This window comes from Jaculus jaculus, chromosome 18 (genome assembly GCF_020740685.1).
Source record: "Jaculus jaculus isolate mJacJac1 chromosome 18, mJacJac1.mat.Y.cur, whole genome shotgun sequence".
NCBI lineage: Eukaryota > Metazoa > Chordata > Mammalia > Rodentia > Dipodidae > Jaculus > Jaculus jaculus.
The window spans coordinates 49,035,087-49,053,472 of NC_059119.1; the positions used below are offsets into that span (position 1 = coordinate 49,035,087).

Consider the following 18,386-nt stretch of genomic DNA (forward strand, 5'->3'; position numbering starts at 1 on the left):
AATTTGGCTATTTAATTGTGAAACATAAGTTTCGTTTTTCAAAATAGGGTTTCACTCTAGCCCAGGCTGACCTGGAATTCACTACGTAGTCTCAGTGTGGCCTCGAACTCATGGTGATCCTCCTACCTCTGCTTCCCGAGTGCTGGGATTAAAGGCATGCACCACCACACCCAGCTCATAAATTTAAGTAAATGAATTTTTATCTTGCATTGCTGGGGATCAGATCCAGGGCCTTGCATAGGCTGGACAAATGCTCTACCCCTCAGCTACACCTGCAGCCTAAGTCATTTGCTATGACTGGTGTCACCTTTATTTGGAGAAAGAGCGCATGTCTGGGCCAATTTTCCTTCAGTGTGTTGAGTCAGCAGGAAATGCGGCTTAGGACATCCTTGAGAATAGCCAGTAATTTCTTCTACGTTAGCTGGTCAAATTTTTGAAAAGTCCGTAGCCATGGCATTGACCTCAATCCTCTTACATTGAGAAGGACACCCAAACTGATTTACTGGTAAAATAACAGCTTAGTCTGTGGTCATATGGAAACTGCCCTGAAGCCACACTTGAGGCAAAAGGCCTTGAGCTGTGTGTGCTGCGGACTCCTGTACTCAGGCTGGCACCTGGGTACGAGGTGTGCAGTAATGATCCTTTCTTTCCTGTGATCCTCAGTCTGAGGAGAACGTCAGGAACTCTTAGAGAGACACTGAAAATGCGTGTGTTTTCAAAAAATAGACACTCTTGGTGTTAATTAGAAAAAGATGTGCTTGGTGGATATCCTCTGGCTGTCATTTCTGTTTCTTGATGCACACATCCCCACTCTCCCTGTCACCAGGGATGTTGCTGCGCTGAGACTGTGATTTTCTGAGGAATTTGCTCTTTCTACAATTACTCAGGGAAAGAAGGGCAATTTTCTTTTAATGTTCTTACTCTTAGTACCTCTTCTGACACTGTCAACCTGCTTATGAGGGCTCTTTAAAAGGAGTGAGTGGGGTGTTGGTGGAAGACTTGAAGCTGGACCCTGCTGCTCTAAGAGAATAAATTCTGATTCCTTTCCTTTCTTCCTTAAGGTTAAGAATCTTAAGCATAATAGCTATGAGTCTCTCAGAGTAGATGTGCCTGGAAAGGTTTTGTTCTGCACAATGGTTAGCCTGGAAGCTAAAGTTAGAAACAAATTGCAAAAGCTTTAGTGCCCCTGCGCCCGTTGATAGCCCTAGAATAATAACACTCATCACTGGGCTGATCAGCAGACTAGGGACTGCTGGAGAAGTTACTCAGAATACACATGTGAGGGAGGCCTTGTTCTGTGCGGCCATAGATCTCAGGGCCGTCTCATTTGCTCTTATTCTTAACCATTTGGTTATTTCATCTCCCAAGTTTATATCACCAAATAAATACATTGTTAAAAGAAGTGTCCTATAAGCCAGGTGTGGTGGCGTACGCCTTTCATCCCAGCACTCAGGAGGCAGAGATAGGAGGATCGCTGTGAGTTCAAGGCCAGCCTGAGACTACAGAGTGAATTCTAGGTCAGCCTGGTTTAGAGTGAGACCCTACCTTGAAAAAAAAAGGTGTCATATAGAATCATAATAAACCTTTTCTTAACAACTTTTCTTCTTTTCATTGATCTACCAGTTAGATTTTTGCTTAAGTATATTTTGTTGTAAATAATTCTTGAACAATGTATATATGGTAACATTAGGTTAACTAGATGTCCACATCATCTTGTTTGAAGCAGACTCAGAAACCTGGTGTCTAGAAATAGAGTGAAAATAACATTTCTCTCTTTAGCTCCCTCCTTGGGCCTGTGGATTCATAATGGATACAAATTCTGACCCCAAGAACTGCCCCTTTCAGCTTTGCTCTCCAATAAGACCCCCTAAATACTACACATATAAATTTGCAGAAGGCAAACTGTTTGAGGAAACGGGCCATGAAGACCCCATCACAAAGACTAGTCGTGTTTTACGTATAGAAGCCAAGAGCAAGGTAAGTCTTGGAATCTCTACTTTCAGCCCCCACTCAGGGAAAGCACACACTGCCGCGTACTCCAGCAAGGGGGATGTTACATCAGCACTGTGTGTGAAACACAGAAAGTCCCAGATGACTTTAAGCAATACATGAATTTATTAACATTAATTTCGTGTGTTTGTTGTAATACGGACTTTAAAAAATGTGACTATTATGTCCAGCCCTTCTCATTTCACAAGGTTTTATGTTTGAATTGTTTTGTTGTTGTTTGTTGTTTTTTTTGGGGGGGTTGTTGAGGTAGGGTCTCACTCTAGGTAGTCTCAGGGTGGCCTCGAATTCACAGCGATCCTCCTACCTCTGCCTCCCAAGTGCTGGGATTAAAGGCGTGCGCAACCATGCCCGGATTTTATGTTTGAATTTTAAAAGCTGAATTAAATTTAAAAAAAGAAAAGGCAGCTGGCCATTAGGGGTACACACCATTAATCCCAGCACTTGGCAAGCTGAAGCAGGAGGATCGCCATGAGTTCAAGGCCAGCCTGGAGGTCCAGAGTGAATTTCAGGTCAACCTGGGCTAGAGTGAGACAGACTCTGCCCTGAAAAAAGTGGAAAAAAATAATAATATTGCATTGATTGGGCACACTGGAAACATACATGGTGAAGGGAGCTTACTTGGTCTGGGGAGGTCAGAGGAAGTGATGTCACAGCTAACACCTCCAGGATGATTCACAGTAAGCTGGAAAGAGGAGGCATTTATTTAGAGGAAGATGATAGAATTCAAGAATTTAAATAGGTAGATTCAAGTAGAGAAAAGGAAAGGTGGTTGAGAAGAGGAATAGAGAGAGATGAAAAATGGGAAATGAAATAACACATTTTCATGCTATCGGCACCCTCAGTGTGTACTATGGGAACTGAAACTGAGTTTAAGGAAATTTTTACCTTAGCATATCAAAAATCAAATAATTGCACACGTTCTGACAAATAATAGATAACATAGGCCCTTTTCCTTGTGAAATTTTTGCTTCAATTCATTGATTTCCTTTTACTATCTTTAATGGATTTTATTTTTATATTATAAAAACACTCAATGTATCTTAGAATAAGTACAAAAGAAAACTTCAATTACAACTTTTCAGTGCCAGTTCTTTCACTTCTTAGGAAAACATGATTGTCAACTGCTTACTGTACCAACTTCAAAGTTTTTTTTTCTTCTCATCAAAATACATACTTTAGGGTTTTGTTTGATATCTACCAAAATGTTATCATTCTTGTACCCTTAATGGAAAAAAAAAAAAAAAAAACAGTTAAGCCAAGTGTTGCAGTCAGGCTCACATTGCTGGCAGAAATCACCCAACCAAGAGCAGCTTTTGGGAAAATAAGGGTCTATTTTGGCTAATAGACTCAAGGGGACGCTCCACAATGGCAGGGAAAAGGATGACATTAGCAGAGGGTGGACATCACTTCCTGGCCAACATCAGGTGGACAACAGGAACAGGAGAGTGTGCCAAACACTGGCAAGGGGACACTGGCTACAACACCCATAAGCCCGCTCCCCAGTAATACACTCTTTCCAGGAGGTGTTAATTTCCAAATCTCCATCAACTGGGAACCTAGCATTCAGAACACCTAAGTTTATGGGGGACACCTGAATCAAACCACTACACCAAGTGTTATAGTTAAGTTTTGCTGGGACAAAACTTCCAACAGAAAGCAGTGGATGGGAGGAAAGTCTATTTTGGCTTACGGTCTCAGTGATAAGTTTCAGAATGACAGAGGAAAGATGGTAGAGTCGGGTCTGGACATCACCTCTACCACAACAGATGCAAAATAGCAAGAAAGCTGAGTTCTGGCGAGCGGAACCTGGCTGTAACACACCCTCAACAACACACCTCCTCCAGCAAGGCTCCACCTCCACTTCCCCAGTGGGAATCAAGCATTCAGAACACATGTGCTTACGGGGGACCCCTAATTCAAACCACCACACCCAGTTCTTGGGGAGGCCAGGGACTCCTCAGCCACACCTTCCAGAGGCATTCTGCTACTGATAAGCAGGTCCTGCTTCCATCTTTACCCCTCCCTTTCTTTCATAAGGTTCAATCAAATGATACAACTGAAGCTGGGGAAGAGGCAAGGCAGGCGATGAAAGATCCAGGTTACTTTATAGAAATCAGCCTACATCAAATCTTATGAGTGAATTTTACTGAGAAGTAAAAGTTCACTTATGCTGTCTTAAGAAGCTGGGCATGAGAAGGGGTGCGAGGGAGGTTTCCTCCCTTCGTAACATTCTGATACCTACATTTACTCCCCAAAATGAAGTTTTCAAGGAGAAATGTAAAAGAAGTAGAATTACTTGGTTGTATTACCTTCCTACATATACTGTTGATATTTTATATTCCTTTTTGAAACATATTTTATTTTTATTAATTTATGTGAGTGGGTGGGTGCACCTGAGTAGCCTGTAGATGGGTGAGTTCAGTCAGTCCCAAGCCCTACAAAACACAAAGACTCCTTTGCGTGCATATTAATTCTGTTTCCAGGATGGAAAACTCGTGCCAATGACGATTTTCCACAAAACGGATTCTGAGGACTTGCAGAAGAAACCCCTCCTAGTACATGTGTATGGAGCTTACGGAATGGACTTGAAAATGAATTTCAGGCCTGAGAGGCGGGTCTTGGTGGATGACGGCTGGGTATTAGCATATTGCCATGTGAGGTGAGTGAGCATGCTTCACCTTTCAGATTGACGCCCGCACGGGGACAGGTGGCGGGGACAGAAGCTTCTTTCTCCTTCGTATCACTGCATTTGTGTTTTCCCAAACCTCCACCAGTAAAACCTGACACAGATAACAGATCAGTTGATCCAGAGAGCATAAGAGTAGATTTTTTGGATTTTTGACTAGATATGGCAGATTTTGTACTTACTTAGTTACATTATTTTTTCCATCTAATGCCCCTGAGGTTAGGTTTTTCTTTTGGGGGAGGGCTTCTGAGACAGGGTCTTGCCATATAGCCCAGGCTGGCCTCAGTCTCAGTATCCTCTTCCCCAGATTCCCAAGTGTGGTGCCCCATGCCCAGCTCACTTAGGTTTCTCTTAAACAGACTCATAAGCCAGACTCCTTTTTTTTTCAATCTCATTTCCATTTTATTTTAGCTGTTTCCAAGATACAATCATAATTCTTATTTCTTTTATAAAAAAAATCTTCTCTACTTCCCTATCTCCCAAAAACATCAAAATCCAGAGTTCTCACTCAGGCTCTCCTGGCCTAGTTTCCTGTGTGGTGGTAGCTTTCGCCCATCCTTTCAAATAGCAAGCTGTGCCCTCCCCGCTCTGGCACAGACATGCTGTGCCTGAGGGCTCCCCTTCCTTGCCCTTCAGGCACCTCAGCTTCCTTCGCAGCTCAGCTTGGGCATCTGGATTCGTGCGCAGATGGCCGCTCTTTTCCTCTGTAGCTCCTGCAGCACCTAAATGTAACCTGGGCCATAGCACAGCAGCCCCACAGTACTTTTCTCCTTGTGGAGTTCTGTCTTTATAGGGAATCTTGTTGGATTATATGTTAAAATGTATACTTACTAAATTAGTAGGTACTCAAAAACTCCTTGCTGCATCAATTTTTTTTAATTTTTTATTTATTTATTTGAGAGCGACAGACACAGAGAGAAAGACAGATAGAGGGAGAGAGAGAGAATGGGCGCGCCAGGGCTTCCAGCCTCTGCAAACGAACTCCAGACGCGTGCACCCCCTTGTGCATCTGGCTAACGTGGGACCTGGGGAACCAAGCCTCGAACCGGGGTCCTTAGGCTTCACAGGCAAGCACTTAGCCACTAAGCCATCTCTCCAGCCCTGCATCAATTTTTTATGGTATTAACATTTGGAAGATTCATTCTCTGAAGGACTGGATGGTGACATCTCAGGCTGTGCCGGCCAGATGCAGTCTCTGGTGCATACTCGTGTTGATTTCTCCCAGCCTTTAAATGGTGCCAGTTCTGAGCTTGGGCTGTACAGGGACAGGCCTGCCTCCTGACCCTGCCTAAATCGCTGTCCTCTTCTCTCACTACAGGGGTGGTGGTGAGTTGGGCCTCCAGTGGCATGCTGATGGCCGTCTAACTAAAAAACTCAATGGCCTTGCTGACTTAGAGGCTTGCATTAAGACGCTTCATGGCCAAGGCTTTTCCCAGCCACGTCTAACAGCTGTGACTGCTTTCAGTGCTGGAGGGGTGCTGGTGGGAGCGCTGTGCAATTCTAGCCCAGAGCTCCTGAGAGCCGCCACTTTGGAGGTGAGTAGTCTGCGTGCCCAGCTTACACACTGGGGCAGCTGTGAAGCTGTCCTGAAGGGGGAGAATCCTGTTGACAGTTTTACCATGACTGAGAAGTGTAACCAAGTTTTTTTTAAGTTTTAACAAAGTTGTAGCTCTAGGAGAACATCTAAAATTATTTTAATCCCACTATTCCTTCTTTTATTTTACTTTTCTAACTCTGAAGGATTTCCCTGGAAAGAAACAAAGTTGTTCCCAGTGACCAATTTCTTTTTTTTTTTTTTTTTTTTTTTAATTTGGCTTTTCAAGGTAGGCTGACCTAGAATTCACTATGTAGTCTCAGGGTGGCCTCGAACTCTCGACGATCCTCCTACCCCTGCTGGGATTAAAGGCGTGAACCACCACACCTGGCTCCAGTGACCAATTTCTATTTGTCATCACAACATCTAGAATTGGGAGGTTTAGAGACAGAACATGGATGCCTCACAGTTCCCAGAGCTGGTGGCACACCTGTGACTCTGGAATGCCCTGCCTCCTCTGACTCATAGCCAGTGTGACCATGTAATGCCCGTCGACATTTTAGCCCTGCCTCTCCTTAGATGCCGTGCTCTTGTATACCTTTGTCTAAACTGCTGCACATCATCTGGCCTCAGCCCCACAGTCCTCAGCCTCAGCGACCTCCGTGTGTATACGGCCCTACTTCAATTGAGCTTCTTCATGCTCAGTGGTTTTTAGGTATAGTTTTCCTACTTTTTCTTTTTTAGCAAGAGCAAGAGGGAGGGAGAGAGAATTGGCACACCAGGGCATCCGCAAGTGCAGTCAAACTCCAGACACTTGCACCACGTAGTGGGCATGTGTGACGTTGCGCTTGCCTCACCTTTGTGCATCTGGCTTCCACAGGATCTGGACAGTCAAACATGGGTCCTTAGGCTTCACAGGCAAGCACCTTAACCACTGAGCCATCTCTCTAGCCTCTTTTTCTGCATTTTTCTTTATATTGTGATTCTGCTATTGCTATCTTTGTGGGTAGGTTCATTTCCTCCATACGTAGTATCTGTTTTTTTTTGGCCTGTAATATCTTGTGCTGTGATCTTTTCCTAGTGTCTACAATTGTTAAACTGTGTCACAGCATTATTTTAAACGCTATTATTTATTTATTTATTTTGAGGGAGAGAGAGAATGGGCATGCCAGGGCCTCCAGCCACTGCACATAAACTCCAGATGCATGCACCCCCTTGTGCATCTGGCTTACGTGGGTCCTGGGGAATCAGAGCAAGGTCCTTTGGCTTTGCAGGCAAACGCCTTCACCACTAAGCCATCTCTCCAGCCCTGTGTCACAGCATTTGATGTCGTGTCTATTATTCTCTTACTTTCTAATCTATTCTAGAAAATGATGACTGGAATGAGACAGTAATTATTTTCAGGGGGTTTTCATTGTTCTTTTTTAAGGGCAAGAGGTAGTAAGCAAGTAAGTTTTAAATAACACTTGTCTATAAATCAATTCTTTTAAAATAGGTAAAGTGCTTTGACTCAAAGCATAAGGATCTGAGTTTGGGTCCCCAGAATCAGCATAAAATGCAAGACATGGGCTTCATGCCTCATATCCCACTCTGGAGGCAGACAGAAGGATCCCCGGGGCTTGCTGAAAGCTAGTCTACTGAACCAGTTCTAGGTTCAGTGAGAGACCCTGTCTCAAAAAATAATGTGTAAGGCTGGAGAGTGCTTGCCCGCAAAGCCCAAAGACCCAAGTTTGACTCCCCAGAACCCACGTAAGCCAGGTGCACATGTGTTTGTTTGTTTGGTTGTTTGTTTTTGGTTTTTTGTTTTTAATAGGCGCCTTTCTTGGATGTTCTCAATACCATGATGGACACTACGCTTCCTCTGACGTTAGAAGAATTGGAAGAATGGGGGAGCCCTTCATCTGATGAAAAGCATAAGAACTACATAAAGCGCTACTGTCCTTATCAAAATATCAAGCCTCAGGTAGGGAATGACAGTCAGGGTACGTGTCACAGTCAGGTTCGCATTGCTGACAGGAAGCACTCAACCAAGAACCGCTCGTGCGAAGAAAGGTTTATTCTGGCTTACAGGCTCGAGGGGAAGCTCTATGATGGCAGAGGAAATGATGGTACAAGCAGAGGGTTCACATCACTGAGCAACATCAGATGGACAACACGAGAGAGTGCCAAACACTGGCAAGGGGAAACTGACAATAGTACCCATAAGCCCTCCCCCAACAATATACTCCCTCCAGGAGGCAGGAGGAGTTAATTCCCAAATCGCCATCAGCTGAGAACCTAGTACTCAGAACACCTAAGTTCATGGGGGAACCCCTGAATTAGACCATCACATTCCACTATCTTGAAGTAATAGACAATTAAAGGCACTGTCCCGAGCTCATAGGCCATGATAGTTTAAGTTCAGTTCCTCGGGAAAATAAAGTCATGCTGCCTTAATAGTAGATAAGCTGTGGTCTGTACACAAGAAGGGCTGTTCCACACAACAGCCAATCTGGTCCTGGGACACTTGTAATCTGGGGCAGGGGGCCTGCTCAAGAATATCAGATGAGGAAAAACTGCTGGCACTTGGAACAAATGGAAATGACTGTTTTCCATCATCTGTCAAGTGGAAAGGGACCATCGGATTCGGTGGAGGGGGGATTTGGGAGGGGGGTTATGAACATGATATATTGTCTATAACTAAGGAAATACTCAATAGAAAGTTTAAAAAATAAAGTAAGCCTTTAGAAAAAGAATCATTGCTGCCACAGAAGATACACACTTCTTGTAGCATATGAACAACGTAAGCCATGCATCTCTTTTCCTTTAGCACTATCCTTCAGTTCATATCACAGCTTATGAAAATGACGAGCGCGTACCTCTGAAAGGAATTGTAAACTATACTGAGAAACTCAAGGAGGCTGTTGCGGAACACGCCCGGGACTCAGGGGAAGGTAGGAGACCGCCCGGAATGAGGGCCTGGCCGGCCGGCTGGGCTAATGTCCTCAGCATCCAGTGTCCCATGTCATGCCACAGAGCAACCTCCGGCCTGTGATAGATACAGGACAGATAACTGCTTTGCTGTGTCGACTGCCCAGATAGCTTCGTCAGAAGATAATAGTAAAAGAGGTAGGCGGTTGGGTTGCTGTCATAGCAGTTAAGGCACTTGCCTGCAAAGCCAAAGGACCCAGATTTGATTTCCCCAATACCCACATAAGCCAGCTGCACAAGGTGGCATATGTGTCTGGAGTTTGTATGCAGTGGCTGGAGGCCCTGCCATGCCCATTGTCTCTCTTTTATCTGCGTCCTTCTCTCTTTCTCTCTCAAATAAATAAATAAAATATTAAGAAAAAGAAAAGGTAGGGCTTTACGGAAGTAAGTCACTGTGGGTGTGTCCTTAGGTTTTCATCTGGCCCTGGTCCCTTTCTGTGTGCCTTTTTCTCTGCTTCCTGTTCACCATGATGTGACCTGCCCTATTCCATCCTGCCCTCCCCCACATGATGGGCTGAACCTCTGGAACTGTAAGCCAAAAGAAATCCTTCTTTTAAAAACAAATTATTGAGGTGGTGACGCACACCTTTAATCCCAGCCTTAGGGAGGCGGACATAGGATAGTACAGAGTTCAAGGCCACCCTGAGACTACATACTGAATTCCAGGTCAGCCTGAGCTAGAGTGAGACCCTACCTCAAAAAAACCAAAAAAAAAAAAAAAAAAAATACTGAAATAGGCAGGACACCACATAAAGCAAGCTTAAATGTCAAACATAGCTTGGAGACATACTATCTTACAGTCACTTACTCAACAGTATTGATGAAGACAGAAGTAGGCTTTGGTCTCCTGCTGGACTAATTGGTTTTATCTGTTCATTGTTTCAGGCTATCAGGCTCCCAATATTGTTTTAGACATTCAGCCTGGTGGAAATCATGTGATTGAAGATTCTCACAAAAAGGTATGTCATCCAGTTGTCAGCATCCCCAGATGGAAATGGCTTATGTTCAGGTCTTTCAGTAACTAAGCCAGCGTTTATGGCAGAGCTACGTTAAGATGTCAGGCCTGAGGAGAAGGGATGGCATGGTCCATCAAAATAAAAGGCTCACTCTTAGTAAGGGAGCGTTGCTGAAGTAACTGACTCTTAATGTGGGAGAGCTTTCGCTTCTGACCTAAATAAAAGGACTCCTGTCATAAATTGCCGACTTCATGCTGATTTCGTAGGTCAAAATGGGTACAGACAGACTGAAAACGCTATCTAATTGTTGAACTTTGAAGTCCCTCTATCTAATTTTCAAATATGTTTCTTTTAGATTACAGCCCAAATTAAATTCCTGTATGAGGAACTCGGACTGGACAGCACCAGTGTTTTCGAGGATCTTAAGAAATACCTAAAATTCTGAAAGGCCGCGTTCACCTGGAAACAGGAAGCGCTGAAATATTTTACAGTCCTATTTCCAGTTAGGTTAGCAGAAGTGAGATTTTAAGTTATTACCTGTTTTTTAAAAGCTGCTTCTCCATCTACATGTTGCTCAGCGTTCATCCCACCTGCTGGTAGTGTTCCACAGTGACACACCGGGAGTCCTGGCCTGAGCACATGGTTCCCATTTGTGCTCCTAGAAGGACGCAAAGAAGGGGGCCTGGAAGGACAAAAGGCAGCTGGACACTGGCCCCTTGCAGTGAGAGCACCTCTGTGTTGTTGAGCCGGGTGTCCTGTGAACAGTGTACAGATGAGTGTCCTTCCTCTGTGCTGATGAGTACCTTTAGACAGCGTGCGGTGAGTCATCTCCCGATCTCCATGACTGTATTTGAATGAAAAGTACGACAGTCTCAGCCAGCCACAGCAGCGCACGCCTTTAAGCCCAGCATTCGGGAAGCAGAGGCAGGAGAATCACTGTGAGTTTGAGGCCAGCCTGAGACTACAGAATGGGTTCTAGGTTAAGCTATAATAAGACCCTACCTCAAAAAACAAAAATAGTTTTCACTTTCAGATGCTTTACAACTTTTGGAATAATCTTGGCTTGAGTCCTAAGGTGTTCCGCTCATTGATGTGATGTTATCTCCAAAAAGTTAGGAATTCCTACAAGCAACAAGGTTTTTTTTTTTAGACATTTTATTATAATCCTTCAAATATTAGCAGTTACATTCATACTACAAAAATGCCTAAGAATTAATGACCATTCACAAAATGTACTCAGCAGCATGCTGTCTGTACATAACACTAAGGTAGTAGTGAATGCCAGGGCCTTCTTGGTAGAGGACCCTAACACAGGCTGTACAACAGGTCCAGTGCGCCGGAGTAGCAAGCTCTGTTGGAAACAAAGCATTTGTTTCTAAAAGCTGCTTGGTGGTGCGGGAGACTGTCGGTGTTATGTTCCAAGATGAGTCCCTCGCCCCGCTCCAGGGGAACGCCACGCGTGTCCACTTTGCTGCCTTTGGAGGCAGGATTGGTACTCAGCCTTACTGGCAGCCATGTAGGAAGACCTGCCATCATGTCCTGGAGATTCAGCAGCATTGACGACTCTCCAAAATTCAGAACCACAATGAAGACCCTGTCTATGCCGTCCATCTGTCTCGTGTATGCTACAGCGTGGCTGTCATTCCTCAGCAAGCAGAACCAGCCCCTGCTGAGCAGCAGCTCACTGGCATGAAGTTTACTTAAGTCTTGATAGAATTTCAAAGCCGAACTGGGCTCCATCTTTTGAACCTGTTTTTTTAAATAAATATTCACATAAAAATTGGATTTTAATAATTTTTTAGAGATCTCTTAAGGATCTAATAAATTCTTTCCCCAGAAAAACCTGCTTTCATTTTCCCATTAAAATAACTGCTAATTTGTAAGCATGAATAAGTATATACAAGTAATATATTAAAAAAAAAAAAAAAGATAAGCTGGGCATGGCGGTGCATGTCTTTGATCCCAGCACTTGGGAGGCAGAGGTAGGAGGATCGCTAAGTTCAAGGCCACCCTGAGACTACATAGTGAATTCCAGGTCAGCCTGGGCTAGAGTGAAACCCTACCTCAAAAAAAAAAAAATAGGCAAGTACAGTCCTCGGCTTGTCTGAGGGTCACCGCAGTACACCTCAGAGTTGCTGCAGAAACCCAATGTGACTCCTCTTTAAGAACCCCAGATGTCCATGACTATTTTACTTCACTCTGTGCCATCTGGTAACTGCCAAATGCCTGGAACAGAAACGATAAAATAGAGCTTCCGGAGCACATGGACTCTGAGACCATCCGAATGTGGACTTACTTGTTTTCTTTCGTAAATTAACGAGAAGGTCACTGTGGTGCAAAGATCCGGTCACCTCAGCAAACATGTATTTCTTGAATAGATAATGATGGAACCAAATGTAAAAGAAAACGAAGGGTACACAGAGGTTTGAAGTAGGTGTACCCTGTAAGTTCATGCGTTCTGAAGGCCAGGTCCCCAGCTGGTGGCAATGTGGGAAGTGGAGGCTTGATAGAAGAGTTGTGTCACTGGGGGTGGACCTTGACAGTTTATTAGTCCGAGCTTGCCAGTGTCACTTAACACACTCCTGCTGCTGTTGTCCACCTGATGCTGGCCAGAAGGTGACGTCCAGCCTCTGCTCATGCCATTGTTCCCCCTCTCCCCTCCCCCCGCCATCATGGAGCTTCCCCTCAAGTCTAAGCCAAAATAAACCCTTTCCCCCTACAAGCTGCTTTTGGTCAGGTTTATTGATTAAAGATTTTAGTTTATTTAAAAGCTATATAAAAAATAATTTAATGTCATTCTTATCTAGCATTTTGCTGTTATACTGTCTCCATAAATTTCGTTTTAACGGCAAATAATATTCTGTTGAATGGTTATTCCATTTTTGGCCTTTCTCTTTTAATATTTGCATTTCTAGTATTTTCTAAATTTTTATTCCCTTCCTCTCAGATTTTCTATATGTAGCATAGATTGGGAAGATAATTACTGTGTCAAAGATTATGGACATTTGATGCATAATGCCAAATTCTCCTGAGAGCTGTTGCCACACCAAAACACTGATTTTATTACCCTTTGCCGGCCACGTTTCCTGCAGGGTTGGGAGGGTCGCTGTCCTTGCCACCGTTGTGGCTGTCATTGTCCTTCGGGGTGGACGCCTAACGTGTACGTGGCGAGTATTTCATGGGTGTCTAAGAATGTTCACTCATCTATCAAGTACAGAAGTATTGATGGTTCATGTGCATGGCCTGTCAGAGTCCGCTCTCATTTTCTGTGGTTTTAGATGGTGCATGAGAATCGGAGTTCTGTGCCATTCACGTGAAACGTGCTCAGTCAGCTGTTCTTCGTATGTCCCTGAATTTGAAATCTATCCCTGTAATTGTGACTCTCTCTCAGTTTCTCTTTGCATTTCTCAAGAACCTGTTTTATATATTTTGAAGCTACTGTTATATGCAAAAAAAAAAAAAAATCATGGTTTTTAGTGGACTGTTAATTCTTTTCAACTTTTGAAAATTGCCTTTCTCTCATATACTGCTTTTCATATTGAATTCTATTTTGTCTGCTATTAAATATTTCCAAGCCTGCTTTGTGTGACTTATTTGTTTACTAGAAATGCATGCCCAGAATATAAAATTCAACTAAAGAAGAGCAGATACAGTAAGAGGTTTTCTCCACCCATTCTCAGTTGCTCTTCCAGAGACAGAGAAGACACTATTCCTGTTTGGTTCTTTCATGTTTAGGTGTCATATGAAATGATAATTACCTGCCACTGCAAAAATGGGCTTTTTTTTTTTTGCCTGAATGGTACCATATAACCATTCTGTACTTTTTTATTATTTAATAAAAATAGACTCCTCACTGCAGTCATTCCTTCTGTATAGGAGCACTAAGTCCATAACTGAATGAATTGGTTTTCTATTCAATAAAAAAAAAACAAATTTTCTGAATTGTTTATTAAAAAACAATGTTAGAAACTGGGCATGGTGGCACATTCCTTTACTCCCAGCACTCGGGAGGCAGAGGTAGGAGGATCGCTGTGAGTTCGAGGCCACCCTGAGACTGCAGAGTGAATTCCAGGTCTGCCTGAGTCATCTAGAGGCCCTATCTTGAAAAAAAAAAAAAAACACAAAGAGAGATTGCTCAGTGATCAAGGCACTTGACTGCAAAGCCTAATGACCTGGGTTCAATTCCCCAATATCCATGTATAGCCAGATACACAAAATGCGCACGCATCTGGAGTTTGTTTGCAGTGGCTGGAGGCCCTGGCATACCCATTCACATTCTCTGTCTGTCCCTCTCTCTCTCTCTCTCTGTTGCAAATAAATTTTAAAAACATTTAATATTACAGTCAAGGTCCTTGCCTGTTTATCATTTTGCATGTAGGTGTAGGAAGAAAACTACCACTTCAGAGACTGTATGCGTTCTTTAGATAGCTAAGTTACAAGCTTGCTTTCTGTTACTATTTTCCTACTGTATGTTATTTGTGTTTTAGCTATGTCTCATATTAGGATTTTTGTCTATCTAATCTGAATATTTTTATCTTTTAAAATGTAAACTTAACCCATTTGTATTTGTGGATACCACATTGCAGCATAAATCTAAAGCCTTATTATCTTTTTTTTTGGGGGGGGGGAGGAAGGGTCTAGGGAATTGAACCCAGAACCTCATGTATGGTAGGCAAGTACTCTACCAGCTGAGCTACATCCCCAGCCCTTTATTTTGTTTTATATTTATTCCATTTGGAGATTTTTTTTTCCTTTTTAAGAGCCTTTTGTAAAAGCATGCATTTATGTCTATACTCCTGAGTTACACTTAAAGACTGTAGTGACCATTTTAAAATGAATTTTTCTCAAATGAACAGTGCTGTCCAATAGAACTTTCTGCAGTGCTAGTAATACCCTCTCTCTCTCTTACCCAATATGGTAGCTGTGGGAAGCCATGCTGGCTTTATCAGGCTTTGCTGTGTCAACTACTGTGGGAAGCCTTGCTGGCTTTATCAGGCTTTGCTGTGTCAGCTTGTTTACTGCTTTTGTATCCTAATTGTCTGTGCATGAGCACATGATGTTATCCTAACATGGCTGCTCACCTATCCCGATTGGGTGATGCATAGTCAGCTGATGAGACTTAAGCCAATCAGACGACACTGCACAATCATCTGACCACTAGTATATAAGCTTGGGGCTCTGTAGGGTCAGGGTCCTTCTCTCTTTCAGTCTGGAGCTCCCAATAAAGTGTGCTTGAGAAGAATCCTGTTGTTGTTGTTCTTCCTGCTGGCGGGAGGGGCGCAACAAGTGGTGCCGAAACCCGGGAACTTGTCAACAAACGGCCAATTGAGAGGACCCCTGAGGATACTTCCGAGGGAGGATTCAGAACTCAACACACGGAGCGGCGGTACCGGTAAGTTCCCCTGGTGCTATATGATAAGTTTTGGCCTGTAACTGATCTCTAAGTAACATACATAAGGTTGCAAAATGGGACAACACCACTCCACCTTTTTGGAGCCACTTCAGGAAGTACTAACACAACGTAGACTTAAGATTTCAGATAAAACTCTTAAAGGGTTTTTGGAAGAAGTGGCTATGATAGCGCCTTGGTTTGAGCTGACTGGAGGTTTAAATTTGACCTGCTGGGATAAATTAGGCAGAGACATTGACCGTGAGTCAGAAACGCGAAAGTTGCGCGCAGGTACACAGCCCTTATGGCGTTTGGTGCGATCCTGTTTGGAGGACAAACATTGTGAAGAAGTGATCAGGAAAGGTCAACGCATATTAGCACATCATCAAGATAGTATGTCAGAGTCTGAAAAAAGTAAAAGGGGAAAACAAAAAAAGGTTAAAATAAAAGGAGAACCTAGGTTTCAAATAGAACAGAATAAAAGTGCACAGAATAAAAATGAATCACAAAAGGAAGGGCCAAATTCAGGTCCTAAGTTATATCCAGATTTAATGGAACTTGCAAATTTATATATAGAAAGTTCTAGTGAATCTGAGGGAGAAGAATTAACTCCAGAGGAAGAACAGGATTTTGAGGAAGTAGAGACTGAATGTGGTCGGGAGTGTTCTAGACCCAGACAAGATGGCGTCTTTGCTTCTCCTCCAGCTTATGCTTCTATGAGTAAAAGGTGTAAACAACAAGATGGCCGACTTCCGTTTGGGGCACGTCCTTCGTCCGGATGTAGTCTGATAAAACCAGATACTTGGAAAAAGCTGGCTAGTGCTTATCCAGTCTTTGAGGATCCTAATACCAATAATAGATATCATAAAGCTATAGGATATAAGGATGTACTTGAAAATGTCTGGAAAGGCCCGGATCCAGTTATAGCCAGATCCAGGGGAGCTGTTTGTGTTTTTCCACAGGGCCAAGCTGATCCTATCTGGGTGCCAGAGCGGTTGACTCGAATCGTGCGTCATGAGACAACAAGGAATGACAACCTCCGTATTACTACTGATGATCCTGAGCCTGTTCCTGCCGATGATGATAAAGGGAATTAAGATGCAGTTTTGGGCTGTGGCCAGAACATGGCCTGTCCCTATGCCAGTTCATTCATATTCTAGTGTCTTACCTACTCTATTTTCCACATCTTGCCAAGGGGAAATGCCTTGCATCAGGGATCCTATGCAAACACCAACAATTTATAATCAAACTTCTTTTCATCTGAATGGCACTTTGTGTTTTTTCCAGGGTAATAAGAACCTAGCTCCCCCATGTATTGTATTACAAAAACAAAATCTTAGTGCTTGGCAGGACCCATTAGAAAAGTCTAAAGTTGATATGAGTATAATACTTGCAACTTTAACTCAGATTACTAAGAAAAAACAAAATGGGTCAGGAGAGGGAGGTAATGTTACAAATGTTAATATTACCACATTATTGATACAGAATGAAGTGACTGTCCCTTCTAGACAGCCCAATCTTAAGATATATGCTAGTAATGTAAAAGGTGCTCCCTGGTGTGAACCTAATTATGCATTTCCTCCGATTTTTACTCCATGTCAGAGTTCAGATAAAATCCAGAAACAGATCTTACAGGGATTTCAAATGACCCCTCCATTAAGGCGTTACCAATTTAAAAGTAAAGGAGATGATACTCTTAGTAATAGTGCTGGTTGGCCCTGGTATAAATGGCTTCTGTCCAATGAGGCCGGTGCAATGGCAGATGTGTCAGCTTTAGCAAGATTATTGGGAACTAAACATGCATTATGGAATGTTTCAGCAGTTAGAGTTAATATAAATGATAAAATTTATATTAAAGACATAAATAAAAATCACCAATGGATTAATAGTAGCTTTAATCCAGCCTCAATTTGTGTACAAGCTCCATTCTTTTTTCTGACAACAAATGTTAGCACTAACATCTCTTTGATAGATTGTAAAAATATCACATGTTGGCTTGCAGAGTGCTGGAATGCTAGAGTTAATCTAGCTTTAATAGTAAAATTACCTACTTTTGTCCCCATTCCAGTAGAGGCGAATCCAAATACCTTTCCTTTAGTAGGACTTATTCGTCATAAAAGAGATTTTGGTATTACTGCAGCAATCATTTCCGCCATCGTCATTTCAGCTGCAGCAGCAACTACTGCTGCTATTGCCATGACATCTCAGGCCCAAACTGTGGAAGTTGTTAATAATATAGTAGAAAAGACTTCTACAGCATTAGAAACACAAGAAGCAATTAATACACACCTTCTTGCTGGTATTCATCTAGTCAATCAAAGAGTAGATTTGGTGCAAAATCAAGTAGAGGAATTATATAAAATAATACAACTTGGATGTGTGTCTCAGTATCAACATTTGTGTATTACTCCTTTACAATTTAATTTTACTGCTTCTTTTAATCAGAGTCGCAAACTAGCTGAATTTTTGGCAGGAAACTGGACGCGTGAAGGAGAGCAGCTATCTCGGAAGTTACTGTTCCAGATTGTACAGCTGAATGGAACTCATTTGGAGCCAATCTCTTTGGGAGATTTTACTTCTTGGTTATCTTCTGCATTTTCTTTCTTTAAGGAATGGGTGGGGGTGGCTATGTTCGGAGCAGCCCTTTTGTGTGGTATGGTGTTCTGTCTCTGGCTTATCTGTCGAATCAGACGACAACGTCACCAGGATAACATAAAGATTGTTCAGGCACTTATAGCTTTGGATCAAGGAGCATCTCCACAAGTGTGGCTGGCAAGCCTGCAAAATGGTTAGTTCCACCCTGCTTACTGTAAGGCCTTTGCACACCAAGTGACCTTGTTG

At 42.9% G+C, this 18,386-nt stretch overlaps 2 protein-coding genes across 4 annotated transcripts in view; one reads left to right on the forward strand and one right to left on the reverse strand.

The window, feature by feature from the left end:
* The window catches only part of Prepl (prolyl endopeptidase like), a 34,547-nt gene extending 20,812 nt beyond the window's left edge, over positions 1-13,735 (forward strand). For all 3 annotated transcript variants that reach the window (XM_045137262.1, XM_004660135.3, XM_045137263.1), the window contains 7 exons: positions 1,780-1,977; positions 4,494-4,669; positions 6,015-6,231; positions 8,044-8,193; positions 9,040-9,163; positions 10,086-10,159; positions 10,512-13,735. In XM_045137262.1, coding sequence (XP_044993197.1) covers positions 1,780-1,977; positions 4,494-4,669; positions 6,015-6,231; positions 8,044-8,193; positions 9,040-9,163; positions 10,086-10,159; positions 10,512-10,601 — 1,029 coding nt within the window. In that variant the 3' untranslated portion in view covers positions 10,602-13,735. The remainder of the gene's footprint in view (positions 1-1,779; positions 1,978-4,493; positions 4,670-6,014; positions 6,232-8,043; positions 8,194-9,039; positions 9,164-10,085; positions 10,160-10,511) is intronic.
* Positions 11,289-18,386, reverse strand: part of Slc3a1 (solute carrier family 3 member 1) — a 48,135-nt gene continuing 41,037 nt past the window's right edge. Inside the window, exon 10 of the mRNA XM_004660193.2 lies at positions 11,289-11,905. Coding sequence (XP_004660250.2) covers positions 11,462-11,905 — 444 coding nt within the window. The 3' untranslated portion in view covers positions 11,289-11,461. The remainder of the gene's footprint in view (positions 11,906-18,386) is intronic.